The 20,374-nt window shown below is 34.3% G+C and overlaps 1 protein-coding gene and 2 long non-coding RNA genes across 5 annotated transcripts; 2 read left to right on the top strand and 1 right to left on the bottom strand.

The window, feature by feature from the left end:
- Nucleotides 1–399: 399 nt before the first annotated feature.
- LOC145102626 (CBS domain-containing protein CBSCBSPB1-like) lies at nt 400–5,501 on the top strand. Of its 2 annotated transcripts, none has more exons than XM_079040075.1 (14): nt 400–718; nt 810–977; nt 1,145–1,313; nt 1,396–1,528; nt 1,607–1,777; nt 1,850–1,928; nt 2,030–2,143; nt 2,233–2,405; nt 2,508–2,566; nt 3,394–3,503; nt 3,614–3,750; nt 3,882–3,967; nt 4,733–4,822; nt 5,081–5,501. In XM_079040075.1, exons 2-14 carry the CDS (start codon nt 853–855, stop codon nt 5,282–5,284), a joined length of 1,650 nt encoding a protein of 549 aa, XP_078896201.1. In that variant the 5' UTR covers nt 400–718; nt 810–852; the 3' UTR covers nt 5,285–5,501. The 2 variants fall into 2 exon arrangements, with proteins under 2 accessions (XP_078896201.1, XP_078896199.1); XM_079040073.1 differs by having other exon boundaries at nt 402–718; nt 804–977.
- A 759-nt stretch (nt 5,502–6,260) lies between these two features.
- On the top strand, nt 6,261–7,663 carry LOC145102625 (uncharacterized). 2 transcript variants are annotated; one of them, XR_013706198.1, is made up of 3 exons: nt 6,261–6,584; nt 6,823–7,308; nt 7,411–7,663. It is a non-coding gene; the product is annotated as an uncharacterized LOC145102625 (long non-coding RNA). The 2 variants fall into 2 exon arrangements; XR_013706197.1 differs by having other exon boundaries at nt 6,823–7,663.
- Nucleotides 7,664–8,000: 337 nt separating this feature from the next.
- Nucleotides 8,001–9,517, bottom strand: LOC145102624 (uncharacterized). Its single transcript, XR_013706196.1, has 2 exons — nt 8,711–9,517; nt 8,001–8,632 (listed from the first exon to the last, which is right to left on the bottom strand). It is a non-coding gene; the product is annotated as an uncharacterized LOC145102624 (long non-coding RNA).
- Between the last annotated feature and the right edge of the window lie 10,857 nt (nt 9,518–20,374).

The following is a 20,374-nucleotide window of genomic DNA, read 5'->3' as shown; positions in this document are numbered from 1 at the left end:
TACTACTGAAATTTTTTTGAGAGGCGACCAGATCAAATGTAGATCCGATCATGATTGAAAGTGACTCGAGAAGATACTGTTGAACTAGCAAATTTCTCAACAACAATACAACATATTACCGAACTGATTACGAATATAGATCTGACCATGATTGAAGGTGACCCGAGAAGATACTATTTGAACGGGTGACCACATTATCACCAATTCTGTGTGGTCACATTATCAACATTTTACAAGGTACATGCTACCTGATTTCAAATAAAAATCAAATTTTGATGATTAAATATTTTTGGGAAATCCAACTAGAATAATTATGAACATAAGTTACTCTTTGTTAACATTCTCTTTTTTGTAAAAGATAAAACGTTGACATGGCAATTCACCCTGCAATGTAAAACCCCCAAAACATCTTTTGTCTGACTGGTTTTTTGTTCTTTTCTTGATTTTTAGGAGAGGAAAACGCACCAAATACCCCAATTCAGACAATATTCTGCAGTAAAGAATTTGTGGATACCCGATCAAAAGCTCAAAAATCTCTCTTACCTCCAATTCATCCCAATTCCCAATCAAAATATTTTGCAACTAGGGTTCCTCTTCTCGGGCGCGTTTTCCCGGAATCTTTGCTTTGATTGTCGCGGAAAACATCATCGCCCGATTACAAATTCATATCAATAATTGCTTTGCGTCCTCTTCATGTGTGGGCTTCCATAATTTCAGGGTACTTGATTGCTCCAACTTTTTTGGGATTTTACTACTTCAATCTTGTAATTTCACGTTTTGTATCTTTTGATTGATTGACACAGTATCAGGTAGGGCGAAAGAGAGAGGAATTTTGGTCAATAGTTGGTGAAGATGACGACTAGTCAGTCGGGTTCTTCACGGAGAAGTATGGTTTTGACAGCTTCATCTAGGAAGAAAGCTTCTGAAAATGGTGCTAATGATTCCAGCCGAAGATCCATCACTACTCCTCGTCCCATGTACGTTTTCTTCTATCCCTACTCGATTTCAATCATCGAGATTCTCCAATGTTTAATTCACATCTAGATTACACCTCCTATCTACAAGCATCGCAACAAAACCAATAATTTCAACGAGATCGAATCCCCCTTCCACCTTGTTTCATTACGTTGACTATTCTAAACAGGGGGCCAGTCGGAGAACGCACAGTAAAGCGATTGCGTCTCTCAAAAGCCTTAACAGTTCCCGAAACCACAACCATCAATGAAGCCTGCCGCCGGATGGCCGCCCGGAAAGTCGACGCCCTTTTGCTCACAGACTCAAACGCCTTACTTTGTGGCATATTAACCGACAAGGTATCTTTCTCGCTCTAAAAATCTTCATTACTCCCATTAACCATAAACAATCTTCACCAACTAGCTTTTAACCTAATCAAAGGATATTGCAACAAGAGTCGTCGCTCGTGAGCTTGATCTTGAAACCACCCCTGTATCAGCAGTAATGACACGAAACCCAGTTTTTGTAATCTCCGATACTCTCGCTGTTGAAGCCCTACAAAAAATGGTGCAAGGTTTGTCTCAATCAAGAACACGACACTCTCATCTCCATAGTTTCTTTAAAACCTCGGAATTTAAAACTTCTCTTACAGGAAAATTCAGACATTTACCCGTTGTAGAAAATGGAGAAGTTATTGCGATTCTTGACATTGCAAAATGTTTATACGATGCAATTGCACGAATGGAAAGAGCAGCTGAAAAGGGGAAAGCCATTGCAGCTGCTGTTGAAGGCGTTGAAAAGCATTGGGGCACTTCCGTTTCTGGTTCGTTGACTTTTTTTTTCTTCTTCTTCTTCCCTTTTCATCTTTGACTAATTACATTCACTTATTATCTAGGTTCCAATACGTTTATTGAAACACTTAGAGAACGATTATTCAAGCCCACTTTATCCACCTTTATCTCAGATAATTCAAAGTAGGTAATACTACCTTAATACCTTTACTTCAATCATTCATCAACATAAATTTTTTCACAAACTCTTGAATAAATTATAAAATTGTTCATATATATTTCAGGCTTGTGACAGTTTCACCCTCTGATACAGTTCTAATGGCAACTAAAAAGATGTTGGAGTGTCGCATTAGCTCTGCTGTTGTGACAGTTGATAGCAAACCAATTGGGATTTTAACGTTAGTTTTTTGTAATTATTTTATATAATGTGAATGATTTTTTGAGTAGAATAGTAACATTTTGTTTTGTATTTTATTGTATTATATAGATCAAAGGATATATTGATGAGAGTTATAGCATTAGGGCTTCCTCCTGAATCAACAATGGTGGAGAAAGTAATGACTCCAAATCCAGAATGTGCTAATATTGATACACCTATTGTTGATGCCCTTCATATAATGCATCATGGAAAGTTTTTACATCTTCCTGTTGTTGATAGAGGTAAATATTTGGATAATTTTGATTGTTTTGGGACATAAAATGTTGAATTTGTAGGATTTATATATATCTAAATGTGGTTATTTTTTTATTTTTTTGATGTAGAGGGAATTGTTGTTGCTATTATTGATGTACTCCACATTTCTCATGCAGCTGTAGCATCTGTAAGTCTTTTTTTTTTTTTTTTTGATTAATGGAGTAAACAATTAATCTGGACATGTATGTATGACTGTTTTATTTTGACTTAATCAGGAGTTAAGCCAAAAAAAAACTTGCTTAATCTATTAAGACATTGACATTTTACCTGTTTACCCTTCTTATTTCCTCCCAACTTCTTTAAAGTTCTTCCTTCATGTTTTTTTTATGATTGTTTCTATGTAGATATGATTATGAATTTCCTTATATATTTATAAGCATATAATTTTTTTTAATTTCTACTTGATTATGGGTTTGTACTTTGTACCTTTGTAGTTTGTACTAACTTATAAGCTTATAAATATTTTTTTGACCTGATTGCATGAATCATAAGAAAAAAAATATAAAACTATAATTTTTTAATTCATGGTTTTTTGTTTTTTTTTTTTCAATTCACTAAACATTAAATTTATAGGTTAACTTGTGAACAGTGAGTAATTTGAATCGATTATTAATTATGATAAATGTTTTTAAAAGTACTCATATTGTGATTATTAACTGTTATTCTAAACAAGCAGTCATTTGTTATCTACCATAATTTCTATATACAAGGGTAAAATGGTCATTTACTCACCAAGAAAAGATAAAAGAGTCTTTACATATACAACACTTTTCAAACAAACATCATTATCCTTTAGCCACTTTATCAATATAATAAGAAAGAAAAAAATAAAGAAACATGCCCAAACTTTTTACAAATTTACCCTTGTTTGTTATAACACCTTTTCATTTCCCGCCATAATTTTCTCATTATATATTTTTTTTAAAAGAAAAAAAACATGATTTATTGGTATAGGTAGGAAGTACTGCAGGAATTGATAATGAAGCTGCAAGTTCAATGATGCAAAAGTTTTGGGATTCTGCCATGGCAACAGCTCCTGCAGATGATGACAGTGATTCCATAAGGTAATAAATATGCCACGTCATCATTTTTATTAAAAATAAAAACTGGGTTTGACTTTTTTTTTTTTTTTTTTGGTCAACTTTAACAAAACTAATGAACGTTCACTTTTCAGTGAGAGCTCTTTCAAATTGGCTTCTGAACAAGGGACTGAAATTGGAAAAGTCATTCCGTACCCTTCACCAACAGTGCACAATACATTTGCTTTCAAGATTGAAGATAGAAAGGGCCGAATGCATAGATTTATTTGTGGTATATATATATATATATATATATATATATATATATATATATATATATATATATATATATATTTCTTATTATTTATTTTTTTATAAATTTTATGGTGTTTTGATTGTAAACGTGTATATTTTTGAGGTCAGAAACTCATAGTTTGACGGATCTTATAACCGCTATACTTCAAAGAGTAGGTGGTGAGATTGATCGGAATAACCTCCCTCAGATTCTGGTATGTTTAAAGTAAATAATTACAAATTTGGTCCTTGTACTTTACTCAAAATAGTAAGTTTAGTTGGAATCGTCTAAATAGTAAATAGTGTCCTTAAGTTTTCTTTTATTACGGATATGGTCCCTGTTCTTTACTTAACATTACAAGTTATGTCCTAATTTTGATATATGGGTCAGAGACTATACCTTGTATTGAAATGCAATCTTAAGGACAACATTTGGATGATTTTATAATTTTGACTAAACTTCCAATTTTAGATAAAGTATAGGGACGAAATCTTGCAAAAAGTGGAACATAAACCAAAATGTTACAAAAGCATTAAATACGGACCAAAATTGCAAAACGCAAATATATTCGGGTACCAAAAATGTAATTTGATCTTTTCTATTTTATTTCGAGTAAATTACATTTTTTGTCCCTTGTCTATGTTTTGCAATTTTGGTCCCAAAAAGTTTTCTTTTGCAATATTAGTCCTTATTTTAAGTTCTTGTAACGTTTTTGGTCCCTTTTCAGAGTATAGTAACTATTTTTTTTCTCTAAATATAACTGTTTTTTGCAATTTTGGTCCTAAAAATATAGTCATTTGGTTGGAACAGTGACGAAAAACGTTATAAAAACCTTAGATAAGGACCAAAATTGCACAAGAAAACTTTTTTTAGGGCATAAAGTTGAAAAAATCAGCTATACCCAGGGACCAAAAATGTAATATAGCTCTTTATTTTTATGGTTAAAACTTAAATTGGTTTTATATATTATATGTTGTAGTATGAAGATGAAGATAAGGATATGGTGATACTTGCAACAGATAGTGATCTTGTTGCAGCTGTCCAACATGCAAGATCAGCTGGATGGAAGGTGTGTGTGTGTGTGTGTGTGTTTCCCTCTTTTAAATCATATATATATATATAAAAATATGTAAAATCTTAAATTTTTCGTAACAATTGGATATAAAACGTTTTTCTTTTAATTTTATAAATACAAAAAGATACAAGTTTTATATTGATTACATATCAAACATGTTTTTTTTTTCTTAATAATTATATAATTTCATCCCCAAGCATATATTACTAGTTAATGATATTAACTTTTCAGAATCTTGATGGATTTAAACAGGGACTGAAGTTACATTTGGATTACTCCGGGGTGCCAAGAAATAGAAAAGGTTCACTGGCGGCAGGTGGCGGCGGTGGCGGCGGTGGTGGTGGTTTGGAGCATGCTCATCCGGATGCATGGGCGTCTGCTTACAGCTCTGTGGCGGCCGGAGCTGCATTAGTGGCTGGTTTAGGTGTATTGGCCTTCTTGAGAAGAGGAAGCTGAGAGACAAAAAAAAGCTTTGTTTGTTTTTGTTGCAATTATTTCAAGGATGACACGTGTCCTTGTGAACCATTTGAAAGGGATTGATAATGTCGAAAAATTAAGATTTGTATACGCAAGAAAGATGTTTGATATAAACAATTGTATTATTGAATCATGATTGATCTTATTTTGGGTTTTCAATAAATAAAGAGATTTGGGTTTGGAGTTTTTTGAAAAATGGGGTTGTTTCCATTTTCTTTTGTAAAATTTGGTTATTTATAGCGCTAGTAAATATGTTGTAGTTGTAGAAAACCACAAGATGTTAAATTGGGTTTGAAAATAAATGAATTGGTAGTTGTAGAAAACTATTCTTGTTGGACTTAAACCCTAACAAAAATAAAATCAACATTATTGATTCCACCCATTTTGCTCCCGAACCGGGTCAGATAGAGTTTAATATGACCGAATAAAAGAAATGATATCTGAATCTAACAGAGTTAGATTAAGTCTTGTCAAACTTAAAACTTAAAAGCGTCAAATATCTTTTTACTATTGCAAATAGTTAGTTACCAAGATCTGATTATGGGTTATTAAATGGGAAAATAAATCAAAATTATAAATTGGAAAACCTGTTCCTAACGGGCCCAACGAATTCCAATTTCCCCTCAATGAATATTGAGTTTAGATTGGTCATCGAATCCGAATATGAACTATTCGGAGTCGTAATTTGACGAAGAAGTTATTGGTTTGCAAATATGCAAATATGGGGTTGTGCCCCCACTCCAACCACCAAGGCACCAATTTGTTAAATAGTTGCATTTATGGTTTTCTTTTGAACCCTTTCAATTTAACTATATATATATATATATATATATATATATATATATATATATATATATATATATATATATATATATATATATATATATATATATATATATATATATATATATGAAAAGTGAATATAAATTAGGTACCCAATAATTTAAAACTGTGTCGTTTGATAAACGATATGATTTACCAGTTATCACACCTGATTCCTTCCTTAATCCTTATTTTTCTGAGGACTTCGTCCTTAAGAATCTTTCTGATTTCACATCATCATTTCCATAACATCGCTTCCTGATTAATCCGACGAACATGTTTTTCGTTATATTTCTCAGGTTCAAGTTGATACATTTCTTGATCATATCCCGTCCACGACCATCGTTCCATTGAATGGGTTCACCGTACACCTAATTTCACGCCCATGGCTTGTCCGTAAAGATGTCTACACTGCAGCATTTGTCGCTTCCATCACTCTTATAGATTACTTGTCCAGGTTCGTCAATTCTATTTCTTCAATTAATTTCCTCCATTTTTAAGTTTCTCGAATTAATTTTGGAACACCCATTATTTTTCCTAAAATCAAACAATAAGTTGATCAAATTAGCTTATGTTGAATAAATTTTCATGAATTCCTTGAAAACTTACGATGATCGGTATCTCTACATTTTTTTATGTCAATCAATATCAATATCACTAGGTTTAATTTGGGTGAAATTGGTGTGTGGATACAGGGGAATTGTGAAAGGTTAACTTCCACCCACCAGGTGTTCGGCATAATGCCAGGAAATCAAGAAAATATGAGGAAACTACAACAACAGTGTGAGATAAAGAAGCAATCTTTTCCATTAGTTGGAATCGATATGGGTAAAAGAAGGTCATTTGGGTGTTGCTCGAAGGTGGAACTAACAAATTTCTCCATATTTAATGGCGTCCAAGTGGTGTCAATTGACATGTCTCCATTCATGCAAATTCATGATGTGGATATAACAAGAAAGACATATGATAGCTTGGAAAAATTCGCTGCAAAGATGTTTGCTTTATTTCCCAAAAAGATAAATATTAAAGCTTTTATGACCCTTAATTTCTTACTAATTTTGCATAAATATTTTGTGATTTTTGGTGGGGTTATTACCAACTATTGTCATGATTTTTATGTTTCTTTATTGTTACATATTTGAACTGATTTATGATGGCATGCCCTACTCATTAATTAACCAGTTAAGTTATTATCTAATATTTTTTCAAAATTTTTAATGATTTTGGGTCATCTTGTTAAATATATATATTTTTTAAATTTTATTTGTATTCTTTTAATGTAGCTTCTGGACAACATTGAAGAACTCTTCTTTTTTGGTTGCATGAGATAGCATTTGGCATATAACAAGACATACTACAATGACAACAAAAGTTCTACAGCTGGAAGGGTTTTAGATGCCTTTAGGGAGGTGGCTTAGGATCGATAGAATTTATTATCTAATGTAATTATTTTTTGTAAAAGGTTTTTTTAGATGTACTTCATTTATGATTGGGATGTTATAGTTACCAAAATGAATGGATAAGATTGTATGACAATTTTTTTTATGATATTAAAATGCTATTAAATGTTGAATAACAAAAAACAAAATATGAGTGTTATGTTGCAATTTAGCTCAATTGTCATTCGTGATTCGTGGTTAGCTTTGTTAAATACTTTAAAATACCATTATTGGTTTATTACCAAATTTATATTCAGGTTCCGGGACACATCAATCAAGACAATGACAATCTAACAAAGATTAACCAATAATGGCAACATAGTTTCATTAAAACGAAAATATGATGTTATTTTTTATTAAAATGAAAGTATGATGCTACTTTGTTATTAAAACGAAAGTATTATGTGTGTACTCATAAAATGATATTTCAAATATAAAATGAAAAGTGGGTTGCTATTTCTGCTTATAGAAGTAAGTATGACACACTTTTTGTCAACATATACATGGTTTAGTTACTATACAACAACCCAACGTTTTTTTTTTTTTTTTTTGAGTTTTTACAATTCTTTGAATTCTTCAAGTATTCTCACCAAATCTCGAGCAAAGAAACCCAATTCAAGATATTGTAACGAGATGATGTGTTAAAACATGTTAAACTGCAATATGTAATGTCTTGGTTACTGTTGGGTTAATCTACACATAAGTTTGATGGGGGTTTTCCTCTTATTGGACGATTTTGCCCCTGTCCCAAAAAATCGAATTCAACCTCGGTTCGACTGCTGATAAAATTACAACATCTCTTCACATTTTGGCCAATTATTAAAGCTTCTTGTTCTTGCGTATATCTGATCTGATACGAGGGAGTAAAACAAATTTGTAAAACTTTGTTACTTTACTTGAACTCATATTCAAAGTAAGTATTCTGGTGGCTTGATAAACTGCATTTGGTAACCATTTTTCTGGTTCTGTCATGTATAAAACTTCCTCTCAATTTTGATTTGCTGGTATGCTTTTGAAGGCCAATAGGAGTTTTCCGAAGGTATATTTCTTGAAAATCTATCCAATACTGCATTACACAAGTGAAATATTTTATAACTTAATTGTAAAGTAATTTTAAATATCAAAGAATGAATAAGTATGGAACCTCTTGATATTTCTATGATGGAATCATCCAATTTTGGCGATGGAATATTTGAGGTGGAAATGAAAACACCCATGTTCGTGATCAAGATTTTGACCGATAAGGTGGCAATTCTGTAAGGACTAATTAGTAGTATTGGTCTTCATTTATAACTGGTGATCTTTGAATATATGTTATCATTCATAAATTTTTTAATTCAATAGCAAGCTTTGTAATAATGTATTTAGGCGATGAGTCACCTCTTATACCACAGTTACAGTGGATTCAACATGACACCAAATGAACTTATTAGACATCTGATACCCATTTTAGATAACAGACTATGCTTTTATGCCATATTAGCACAAAAGTTCACTAAGACATTTAATCAAACACCTAGTGTACATTCTGAATTAAGATGAATATATAGAAATATCATCATAGAAATAAACCTGTTATCGATCAAACATCTTAATGTAATGAAATTAGTAAAAAAAATTAGAATCAATCTAATTTAATTTCATCTAATGTGCAACTAGAACAAATTAAAAAAGATAAAATCGAAAAACTCCTTACATTATCACTTGATTAATAAGAAAAAATTAAGATAAATAGGATGATAAAATAACCTCGAATGGAAATATGATGAATCTTCATGATTCAGTATGTTGGGAAGAATCGAAGGAACAACAAGAATCACCAATGTATAAATACAATAGTAGTGGAAGAGAGCTTTACAATCATCGAATATGTCTTCTGAGTTATTTTTGTTTTAGATGCGATAAGGTAGAGTTACAAAATAAAGCCCGGTTAACTTAAAACCACGTCACATAGGAGATTGGGCACCTAGATTTAGACAAAACTTCAAAAATGGTCCCTGTGGTTTTCAAAAATATCAAGTTTAGTCCCTAAGTTCAAAAAATCTCACAGATAGTCCATGTGGTTTCAAAACTTTTAACAAATGGTCCTTCCGTCTAACTCCGTCAGCTTTCTACCGTTAAGTGAGGGGCATTTTCGTCATTTCAATACACAGGGACCATTTATGAAGTTTTCTCTATTTAAAAAAAAAGAAAAAAATATAATTATTTAATTAAGGATCCCACTCTCTCTCTTTCTCTCCTCCACTCTCTCTCTCTCCAATACTAAAATTAAAGACGCACACTAGAAGATCACAGGCATTAACAGATCGAGATTGAATGAACAGATCTCAATGGATCATACTTGCTTCTCGAATGGGCAGTTACCGGTGTTCGCCAGAGGAGCATCCACGACGTTTTCCTCCTGAGATATCAACTCCCCCTTAAGCAGCTTCGAGATAAGATCTGCCGGATCGTAATAGATCTCAACATCTTCTGCTCTCAACGATTCATCAACCTTCCGATTTCATCCAAAAACCAAATCGAATTTTAGTTTATACATCGGAAATTATACTTATTTCAGTCGGAGAAACGAAGAGTACCTTGAGGATGCCCATGCCATAGAAATCAATCATTTCGCCGGTAGGTTTGTGGAGTCAGATTGGCTACTCATACGTAATCAACCACCTGGGTTAGTTAATGAAGTCAGAAAGGCAATTTCCGGTTCTAATTTGATCTCGATTTTGGATGCATCGGCCGGAGAATAGCCTAGGTTTGTGGTTAAACGGTTAGCCGATTTGGGTCTTCAGTGCTGTGAATCAAACACTAGAGACCGGTTCTGGTTAAAGAACTTGAACATTTATCTGTTCTTGAAGACCGATGAATCTCGTCTTTGAGTGTAATGTTGTTTATGAAGTAGGATCAATGGTTTTTTTGTTGTTGTTGCAGGAAATTGACTTTTTTCCATCACAAGCCTCTAGAAATTACCCCTGCAAAATACGATAATTCTTCATCATCACACGATTTACCCTAAAACAAAAAATTCATCATCATCGTCTTTGATTTAAGATTTGGGATTTTAGCGATGGATGTAGTTTTCTTGCTTTTGATATTGAAGAATACGATCAAAAGGAAACTGATTTCAGACGAGAGAGAGAGAGAGAGAGAGAGAGATGGGACCCTTGCATATTAAATTTTATTTATTTATTATTTATTTAAAAAAAAGGAATACAAAACCTCATAAATGGTCCCTGAGGAGTGAAATGACAAAAATGTCCCTGACTTAACGGCTAAATGTTAACGGAGTTAGGCAGAAGGACCATTTGTTAAAAGTTTTAAAACCACAGGGACGATCTGTGAGGTTTTTTGAACTTAGGGACTAAACTTGATATTTTTGGAAACCACAGGGACCATTTTTGAAGTTTTGTCCTAGATTTATATAGATAGGTATATTCACTTTTCTATATATATATATATATATATATATATATATATATATATATATATATATATATATAATCTTTTATTCATATTTGATGTTTATACAGGAGGGAGTGTTGGGTGCCACGTCTGTATGAACACCTCCCCCCACCGCGGTAAGGGTGCAGTAGGAGGTGCCCTGCGGCGTAGAAGGGAGCACTCCTTGGATGATTGTGATTGGATGAATTTTTTGCCCCTTGGAACACAACCAATGAAAATTTTTATTTATTAAAAAAACCCAAGTGTGGCAATTCTTATTGGGTGTGGTATGAACCACACTTTTTTGGTAAAGGGTGAGGTGACGCGTACGTGACAGTGAATGGAATGCAACTTTTGTGACACCACTCCCTCTAGTTTTATTATGCCTTACTACTTTATCCATGAACTAATTTCTTTAAGATATATATATATATATATATATATATATATATATATATATATATATTATTACTAGTTTTATCATAAAACTGTAATTAATATCTTCATTAAATACCCGACATTTTATATTATATTATTATTATTATTATTATATATAAATTAAACATAAGTATATGATTTTTAAGGATAATCCCACTCAAAGTCAACAAAGTATTTAATATGCATTAAATTAGTCATTTAATTGGTTCTAAAGTTGATTAAAATAGGTTATTATGATTTATATATCATCTATAATTTAAGTAACTATTTATAAACTTGCATCTAAATTTTATCTTTATGACATTTGTCATTGCGTTTTAATCTTTTTCATTTACATTCATAAAGAGTCTCTCATCTGAACCCTAACCTCCACATTTCAGTTTTGAGCTTTTTTCTCATCGGATTTCTGAACTATCAGAGGTATAAAGCTTCATCCTTGACCTTTAGTTCTTTACATCTAGTTTTAGGTCATTTCTTAGTAGCTTTTGGTCCTTTCTTAGTATTTTTGGAGTTTGGAAAACTTCAAATGTAACATCTTGTTTCCTGTCATTTCTTATTTCAGGGTCGTGTGTCGGAAGTCATTTGTGTAGAGGCTTTAGGCCTTAAGGAGGTTAAGAGATCCAACCCTTAAACTGTGTATTAGGTTGAAGGGTATAAAGGGAAAAATCATAGGCCTAGTTTATTGCATGAAATATGGATTTTAGTTTGAGAAGTTTTTAGTCTAAAACAATTATCTTAGATTGTGGTTCTTTTCAATATCTTTTTGTGCATATAAAGAACGCCAAAATCGGAGTTGAATCTAAGAAGTTATGATAGTTTGAATTTGTGTTGAATTTGGGATGAAGGCTAGTACGTTGGGCATACCAGCATGGTGAAGTCATGCCTTTAGAAGCGCACAGGATCAGAACCCAAACCCTAAATCTGGGGTTTGAGCCTTATTTAAGTTCCTTAACTTCCCCAAACCCTTTCCATTCTTAGCCTCCATCTCTCCAACGTCCCCCCTTTAAACCCTAAACCTAGTTTGAGCCTTATGAGCTAAATAGTGTGTTTTTGACACCTTTGAAGGAAGAAGAAGGTGGTGATAGTGTTTGGAAGCTTGAAGCAACTTTGGATTTGGAAGTTCTCATTTCTCATTCATCTCTAGAAGGTATAAAGTTTGTACCTTTATGCCTCTTTTAATAGATCTAACTTAAGTGCTAAAGTTATGTCCTTTTGTCCCATAAATTGGTCCATTTAAGTGTGACTTGCTCCAGAGCCCGTGAGGTGAATTTCCAGGTGTATTTAAGGGTATTAAGTCATAAAAATGCAATCTTGATCTTTCCCTTCCATTCATGCATGTGTTATGAAGCTTAGAATCTTATGATAAGTTTGGGTTTTGGATTTGGACTCTTCCTAGCCATGCAAAATCATAAAGTTGGAAACTTTATGATTTAGGGTGTTAAGTTGGACCTAGAACTAAGCTCTGGACAAAAGGTCTTAAGGGATAAGGTTCTTAATAGAGTGCTGGAACCAGCTCGAGTATGCGGGGCGTACCTGAGAGTATGTTGCACGTACTGGCCTTAGATCGTGTACACTGTGTGTAGGTTGAGTATGCTGGGCGTACTCAGCCAGCCTTGGACTTTAATTTTCATTGACTTCCGTTGAATGTTGACTTTTTGAACAAGTTTGACTTTGGGTAAAACTTGGGTTTTAGTGATTAGTGGATTCATAGGAGCAAGCAGTGTAGATAGGGAAACGTGTCTCAGTATTTTGGGGTTCTTCATTTCAAGTGAGTTTCTCCTTGCTGCTGTACCTGTGGGTTGAAGGCACCAATGCTGACCCACTAGTTTTTGGTTATTATTTATTAGAAGGATGCCATAGGGACTATATGTAGTCACGTAGGATAGATTGAGGACTCTAGATCTAGGATTTCTTGCATGTTCCTTGTTTGGTTGTGGATCTAGAGTAATATCATTTGTCCGAGTGGCTATCTGATGTGGGCCCTAGTGTGGAGGATAAGAACCTTTCATTCCTAGAGGCCCACGATCATATGACTAAAGGGGCTTCATGGAAATGACCATAACTTTGGCTACGAGACTCTGTTTTTGTTCGTTGACCAGTAAAATCGAAGTTTGGAATGAGGAGCACATTGTGATAAGTTCGTGAAGGGGACTTACCCATTTTTGAGTCCAGAAATCGCTTTCTAAATGGAGTTATTAACCATTTTTTTCCTTAATTTTTGGGGGTTTTTTTGGGTTTGTATTTGGTCCATGGACCTTTTGGGCTCCGTTTTAATTTCTACTTCTTATTTAACTCTTGTTGATGTAATTTGGATGGTTGATCATCAATTTTATCAACTTTCAATTTTCTCCCAAAGTTTTGTGTGTGTTAATCTAGATTTTGAAGCCAATCCTACGGTATTCATAGAATCAACGTGGGTTTGAAGAGATTGTTCTGGTTATTCTTTTAGAATCAAAAGGTTCATTCTTGTTTATCTTTGTTTGTTTTTGTACGTTGCATCACTATCTCACCTCTGGTTACATATGGTCATGATTCCTTGTAGAGTTAATAATGTATCCTTGTGTATAGGATGTTGCTACGTTGTAGTGATCTGCTATATTTGTAAGTGTATATCCTGGGATGATAGGATGCAACAGTAGTGGTATACTGGTTAGAGTACCAGTAGGCATGTTATTGTCTAGTGGAGTGTCATAGGGACTGTATGTAGTCATGTAGGATAGCTTGAGAACTCTTGATTTAAGATTTCTTACCTATTCCTTGTTTGGTTGTGGCTTTAGATTAGGATCATCTATTCAGGTAGCTATCTCACCTCTGGTTACTTATGGTTACGCATTCCACAAAGGCCAGCTGGTAGCATAGCAGTATGCTGTGAGAGATCTAGTAGGGGGTAGCGAAATGTATGATTGATATTGTCTGTATTACGTGCCTACTTGATCCTTGTTTGTTATATGTTGTCACACCCCCAAACCAGAACGGCGGAAACGTTCGGGGGCGGAGGACGTCATATTCAGTATCATAACAGTTCATAGAAAGGAAAGTACACACCACCATACATATATAAAGGTTTCAAAAATGTTCACATCATTGTATTCATTACATGCTCAAAAGATAAATGCATAAACATCTTTCAAAAGAAATAATTAACGCCAGCACGTTAATCCCCAAAAGTTGATTCCCAAACCTGCTTAACGGTTCCCTGAGAATACAAGTTATTTCAAAGAAAAAGTGTCAACAATTAAGTTGGTGAGTTCATAAGTGATTTAGAAACATTGAATGCCATTCCAAAATGAGTGTATATTTTCCAAGAAAATCCCTTATTTTCTTATAAAAGTATGAAATGCATGAGAGTATTTGTGTTGAAAAATGTCGCTAGTTGAACCAAGAAAATCCCTCATTTTCCTAATAGTTGTTTGGTTTGTAATCAGGAAAAACCCTTATTTTCCTAACATAATTGGCAGCCTTTAAGACCGAAAATCGCAAGCAACCAACGTGCTTAAAAGTTGTGGCATATTTTTATATAATAAAGCTATACGAAGATCGCACTTGTTAGATGAAGAATAGTTTTAATAGCTACTCATTCATAAAAGCATAATACCATAATAATTGTATATCCGGTGAGTTTTATAACCATACTAAACATAATATTCCTGTAGCGACGTTCTTCAGGCGTCGTAGCGTTATGACAAATGTCACCCCAAAAGACGGACTGTAGCTAACAGTCAGGGCGCGGGATCATGACTTCCCGTATAGATCTATACACATTTGACACGTTCTCCGAACGGGAGACTCTGGTTATAGACAGGACTTGTAGCGATACCTTTTAGCAAAAGGTAGTATTTGAAGATGTACACGTCTCACGGATTCTCAACTAAGTCTGTATTAAAGTGATAGTTTTGTATGCAAAGTTTATTCTTTTTCACAATGTTTGACAAAGCATAAGTCATAAGTTCTTTGAAAGTATAAAATGGTTTAGCAAAGATGGTTACCCTTGATATGATGTATTTGTATGTAAACGTATAAATAAAACATATTTCTATTTATAAAACATATTGTACCCCAAGAGGGTAAAGTTGTGTTGTGAGGTGTTTTGCATGATAATAACTTCAGAAGATAGTTTAAACAACAGTATGAAAAGTATAGCAAAAGATCGATGTTTCACACGATTTTAGTCGTGTGTTTACTTGTATTCCCCCCCCCCCCCCCTTAAAAGTGTATAAAAGCATTTAAAAATGTATTTAAAGAGTGTTTGTAGGGGTATGAACTCACCTGGAAGTTTGAAGATAGCGAGATGGAAAACCGGGCAGAGTTTCGTCTCGGGAAGTGGATCTTTCTCGGGAATCTCGTGAGTAAAATCGACTCTCAGGACTTGAGTAAAAATGACCAGGGCTTCGGGTTTGAACGGGCACGGAAAACGAGGCAAAACGCAAGGGAAATGAGAAGAAATGAGCAAGTTTTTCGGAAACCTTCGCACTTCTATTTATAGGGGGCCTGAGAAGCCTCGATACGCGGGGCGTACGCTCGTACGCAGCGCGTACGCGTACGTCATGCACGAGCGAGTCCTCGACTGCCTCGGCTTCGGATGGGACGGATCGGATGGGACGGGTCGGATGGGGCGGGTCGGTAGCTTCGCATAGGGGCGACGTGGACGGACCGAGACCAAGGCCTTCGGGTACGCGGGGCGTACGAGGGTACGCAGCGCGTAACCCGGATGAGGACGCTGACTCCTCCTTCGGATATTACCGGATTTTTGATATAAATTTATATATAATTTATTTAATAAACTTCAAAAAATCATATCTTCTTCATACGAACTCCGTTTTCGATGGTCTTTATATCCACACGTAGGTGAGACTACGCTCTACAACTTTCCTTTAGACTCCGTTGGCAAATTCCGAAATTATTTTTATTATTTATTTATAAAATGACGTGATTAAGGAATTTCTTTAAAAATTCATAACTTCTTTATCTGACGTCGGTTTTTGACAGACTTTTCACCGCTGAAATACCATTGTCGAGACCTTCGATTCTCGTTTAGGTCATTCCGGCCAAAAGTCGCTCGATCTCCGATTCGAGTTTTTAGCTGTCTGCTGCTAAGCTGAACTTGGAAAAATCTTAACTTCAATATACGAAGCCGGATTTGGGCGCTCTTTTTACGTACGATCATGGTTTAATGACATTTAGACATAGAGGGAATTTAAATAGAACTTTTTGGACATTTTATTATCAAAGTTAATTTTATTAACTCAAAAGTGGTTACAATACTTGACTTTTTAGGTCATTACAAAGAGTTGAAATATCGGGTTGTTACATATGTCGACATATGGTAGGGATTGAGGTTGAGGTGATCATCATGTGTACTGTAGGCCAAGATACCTGGTGTGGGCTGGCTATAAGTCGTAGGCACAAAAGCTCAGGATGAGTGGTTGGGTTGAGGCTGCAGGCCAACAAACCCTGTGTATTCCATCCTAATGGTTGATTGGACCCGTTGCATGTTGGCATTCCAGTCCGAAGATTGATTAGGCCAGGGTATTACAGTCTGATGATTGTGGGCTCATTATGCATGCTAGTATGGTTGTTGTATGGGGTATTTTTGTGGAAACTCACACTAAGCTTTGTGCTGACCTAATTGCTTATTGTTTCAGGTATCATTGGTTATCATGGGAAGGCGAAGGGGTGACTGTACACATTCATCACCAATAATAAAGATTTTGCGTTTTAATATACTTTGATTTTACAATTGTAATTTGGAGCTAATGTTTTTCTTAATACATGTCTTATTATATAGAGTTTTACCTTAATAAAAATGAAAATTTTTTGTTATGAAAATGAGAGGTTACACCAAAACTCTAGAAATGTTTATTTTAACTTATATTTATGATTTATATTTGAACTCCTTTAAACTATCATAATTTATATTATATATATATATATATATATATATATATATATATATATATATATATATATATATATCTTTTATTCATATTTGATATTTATTATGTTTTATACTTTATACATACTCTTATTTCTTTAAGATGTATATTTGATTACTTATTTTATCAGAAAAATTTTAATTATCTTCAATAAATAGCGACATTATATATATATATATATATATATATATATATATATATATATATATATATATATATATATATATAAGTTGGATCGAGTGAGGACTAAAAAATAAACGAGGACTGCGAGGACAAATCTTTGCCACATGATTGAAACAATAAAAGGTGAAGATTTTATTTTATTTATCGTCAATATATCGCAAGATGATATGTCGTTTTTTAATTATGTGCGAGATTTTGACTTTTTCAACAAATGTTAATTCTTTGGAGGTTAAATGGGTAAAAAGAAAGAAGGAACAAAACCTCTTCCAATGGAACATATCACGAGCACAACATCCCAGAGAACTACTCCCAAGATACTGCAGCTCGCTGCTCTGAGGTGTATGAACTAGTAACCAACCTCTACCAATCCTTCGCTCCAAATTGAAGAAGGTTTAGGGTGAACTTTAGTCAACTGGGCAAGAAAAGGTAACTAAACATCCCTCCACGTCTGACAACCATCTCATGACAATGATCGGATCCTGAACTCCGTCAAACACCAAGGGCTTCATATCATCGAAGTCTTGGTACTGGAAAGTTCTTCCTCCTCGAACCCCAAAGGTAGCAACAATCGCGGAGACTACAACAACAACAACCTCAGAAAGGTTAGCATATCGGTCATTGAAGTACTCCATCATAGTGCCCTTGGCAGGCCCAACCAACTCCGGTATATGCCCCCGGACAAAAGAAAGGGTTGGTCCACAAGTATTTCTGATTGTCGGTCATTGTTAGGGCTTGGGCCTTCTTGGATTTGAGCCCATATTGGGCTTTGAGTGTCCTTTAGGAATTGGGCCATTATTGGGCTTGTGTGCCATTGATTTTGGGCCACGGTTTTTGGGCCAATTGAGGGAAGGGTAAAATGATCTTTTACCCTGGGGGTCGGGATTAGTTGATTAAAGTCATAATTATGGTTTATGACCCAAGTATTAATTAGGGTTTTATTTGGTTGGTTGGTGAGGGGCTTCTTCGGTTCAGCAGTCCGAGCATCTATTTGAATGCCAGCAGATTGAGGTGAGTTTGCTCACTATACCGTAGGACACCAGGGATTGTATATGATTATAGTCTTTGTCACTCCTGTTGTATGTGTTGTATGCATGTATGCCTGTATGTGGGGTTAAATAGACCCGGTACACTATGATTTCCTTATGGTTTTGATAAACCCATTTAGTTGATGTTTATTTAATATAAAAACAAAAAATTTTGGTGTTGAGTTTTTGGGACGTTACATAATCCAAAAAAGTCCTTAACCCAACTACTCCAGAAGGGTTTCTAATATTAGATTTATCATAAAGGTGGAAGCTTTATAGACATGTATGTTCAATGCATGTCTAAGATCCATCTAAGGTCAAAATATGAACCCTAAAGGCCAAAAACTTTAGCAAATGATAAGATCTTCCATCAAAGACTAGATCCATAACATATAATACTCTTGGGACTTAGGAGAGTCATAAAGTTGCCAACTTTATGAGTTCCTTCCCTCCAAACTTGATCAAACATGAGGAGCATTGGATAATATTCAAGATCAAACCACCAAATGACATAAAGCAAAGAACTTGGACACTTACAAAGGTCCAGAGATAATATAAGGTGATGATAATGCTGATTCCTTGCAAGCTCCACCAAAAGATCACCTTCTTCTTCTTCTTCAAGCCAAGAAAGCTCCAAAAAGCTCAATAGTCAAACAAGGAATGAAGGCTAGGGTTTTCTAAGGTGAAAAGGGGGCTTGTAGGCTAATAATGAACCCTAAAATGGGTCTAGAGGGGTTTAAATATGAAGGGAACCCTAAAAGAATGATGACCTTGGGCCATAACAGCTTCCACGCCATAGCAACTCTTGACCTTGTCGTGGTGGCTCAATAAAATGCACGTGCCATTTATTCAATGCCACGCCGTGGGCATCTTTGCTCCACTCCGTGGCATAGAGTTTTTTTCCCAAAAACTCCATCTCTAGCCTTAGAGAATAAAAACTAAACCATACTGGAACACGGGTGTTACATGTCTGATGTTATAGAGATATTTCATATTTTGCAGGTTCAGGTTGCCACGGTCGTAGTACCAGAAGTGAAGACAGGAGCACAAAGACATTTGTTGTTCTAATTTTTATGAAGATTTTTATTGTAAACTCGTGGCTACGCATGAGATATAAAATGTTTTTATTTTTATGAGTTAATAAAATTCCACAAATTTTTAGTAATAACTTTGATAATCTTATTAGATTATATGATAGAAAGTATATGTAGTTACAACACGGTTCGTGTAATGCATTACACACTCTATGTTTCCCTTTATAATGCACAACTTAAGTCTAGTTCAACCCCTCCCTAACTTTAAATGTTAATATATTTCATAAAGACTCCATTTTAGTCGATTCTTTCGCTCACACATTCTATATTATCATGGCTACATTTCAAGATCAAAATTTGTCATTTTGACTCAATTAAGTCATGCTTTCATAGTCTCAAACATCGGCTATCGGCAAAAAGTTTATATATACCAAATCAACAAATTCTCCCAAAATAATACAAATTTTCATAACATTATATTACGGTAGCATATACAATAGTTATTATTATACAACCAACTATTTTTTAATGAATAAATACACAATGGATTACCGCTAATGTTTTCAAAAGTCGTGTAAGTGGTGGATCCAGAAAGAAAAGTTAGAGATTGCATAAATTTTTTAGGGTTGCATTAATAGTAAAAACTCATTTCTGAAGGTAGTTTAGTTTGTGTCACAAAATCATCAATAAACCGAAAAATTTACACTAAATTCATAATTATTAGACTTTGTGATGGAATGCCAACATATTTGTAATGGAT

Source organism: Lactuca serriola, chromosome 4, assembly GCF_051521515.1.
Source record: "Lactuca serriola cultivar US96UC23 chromosome 4, Lser_US96UC23_V15, whole genome shotgun sequence".
Lineage (NCBI taxonomy): Eukaryota > Viridiplantae > Streptophyta > Magnoliopsida > Asterales > Asteraceae > Lactuca > Lactuca serriola.
Note: the sequence above shows the minus strand (reverse complement) of the source record. Positions and strands in the feature narration are given on the sequence as shown.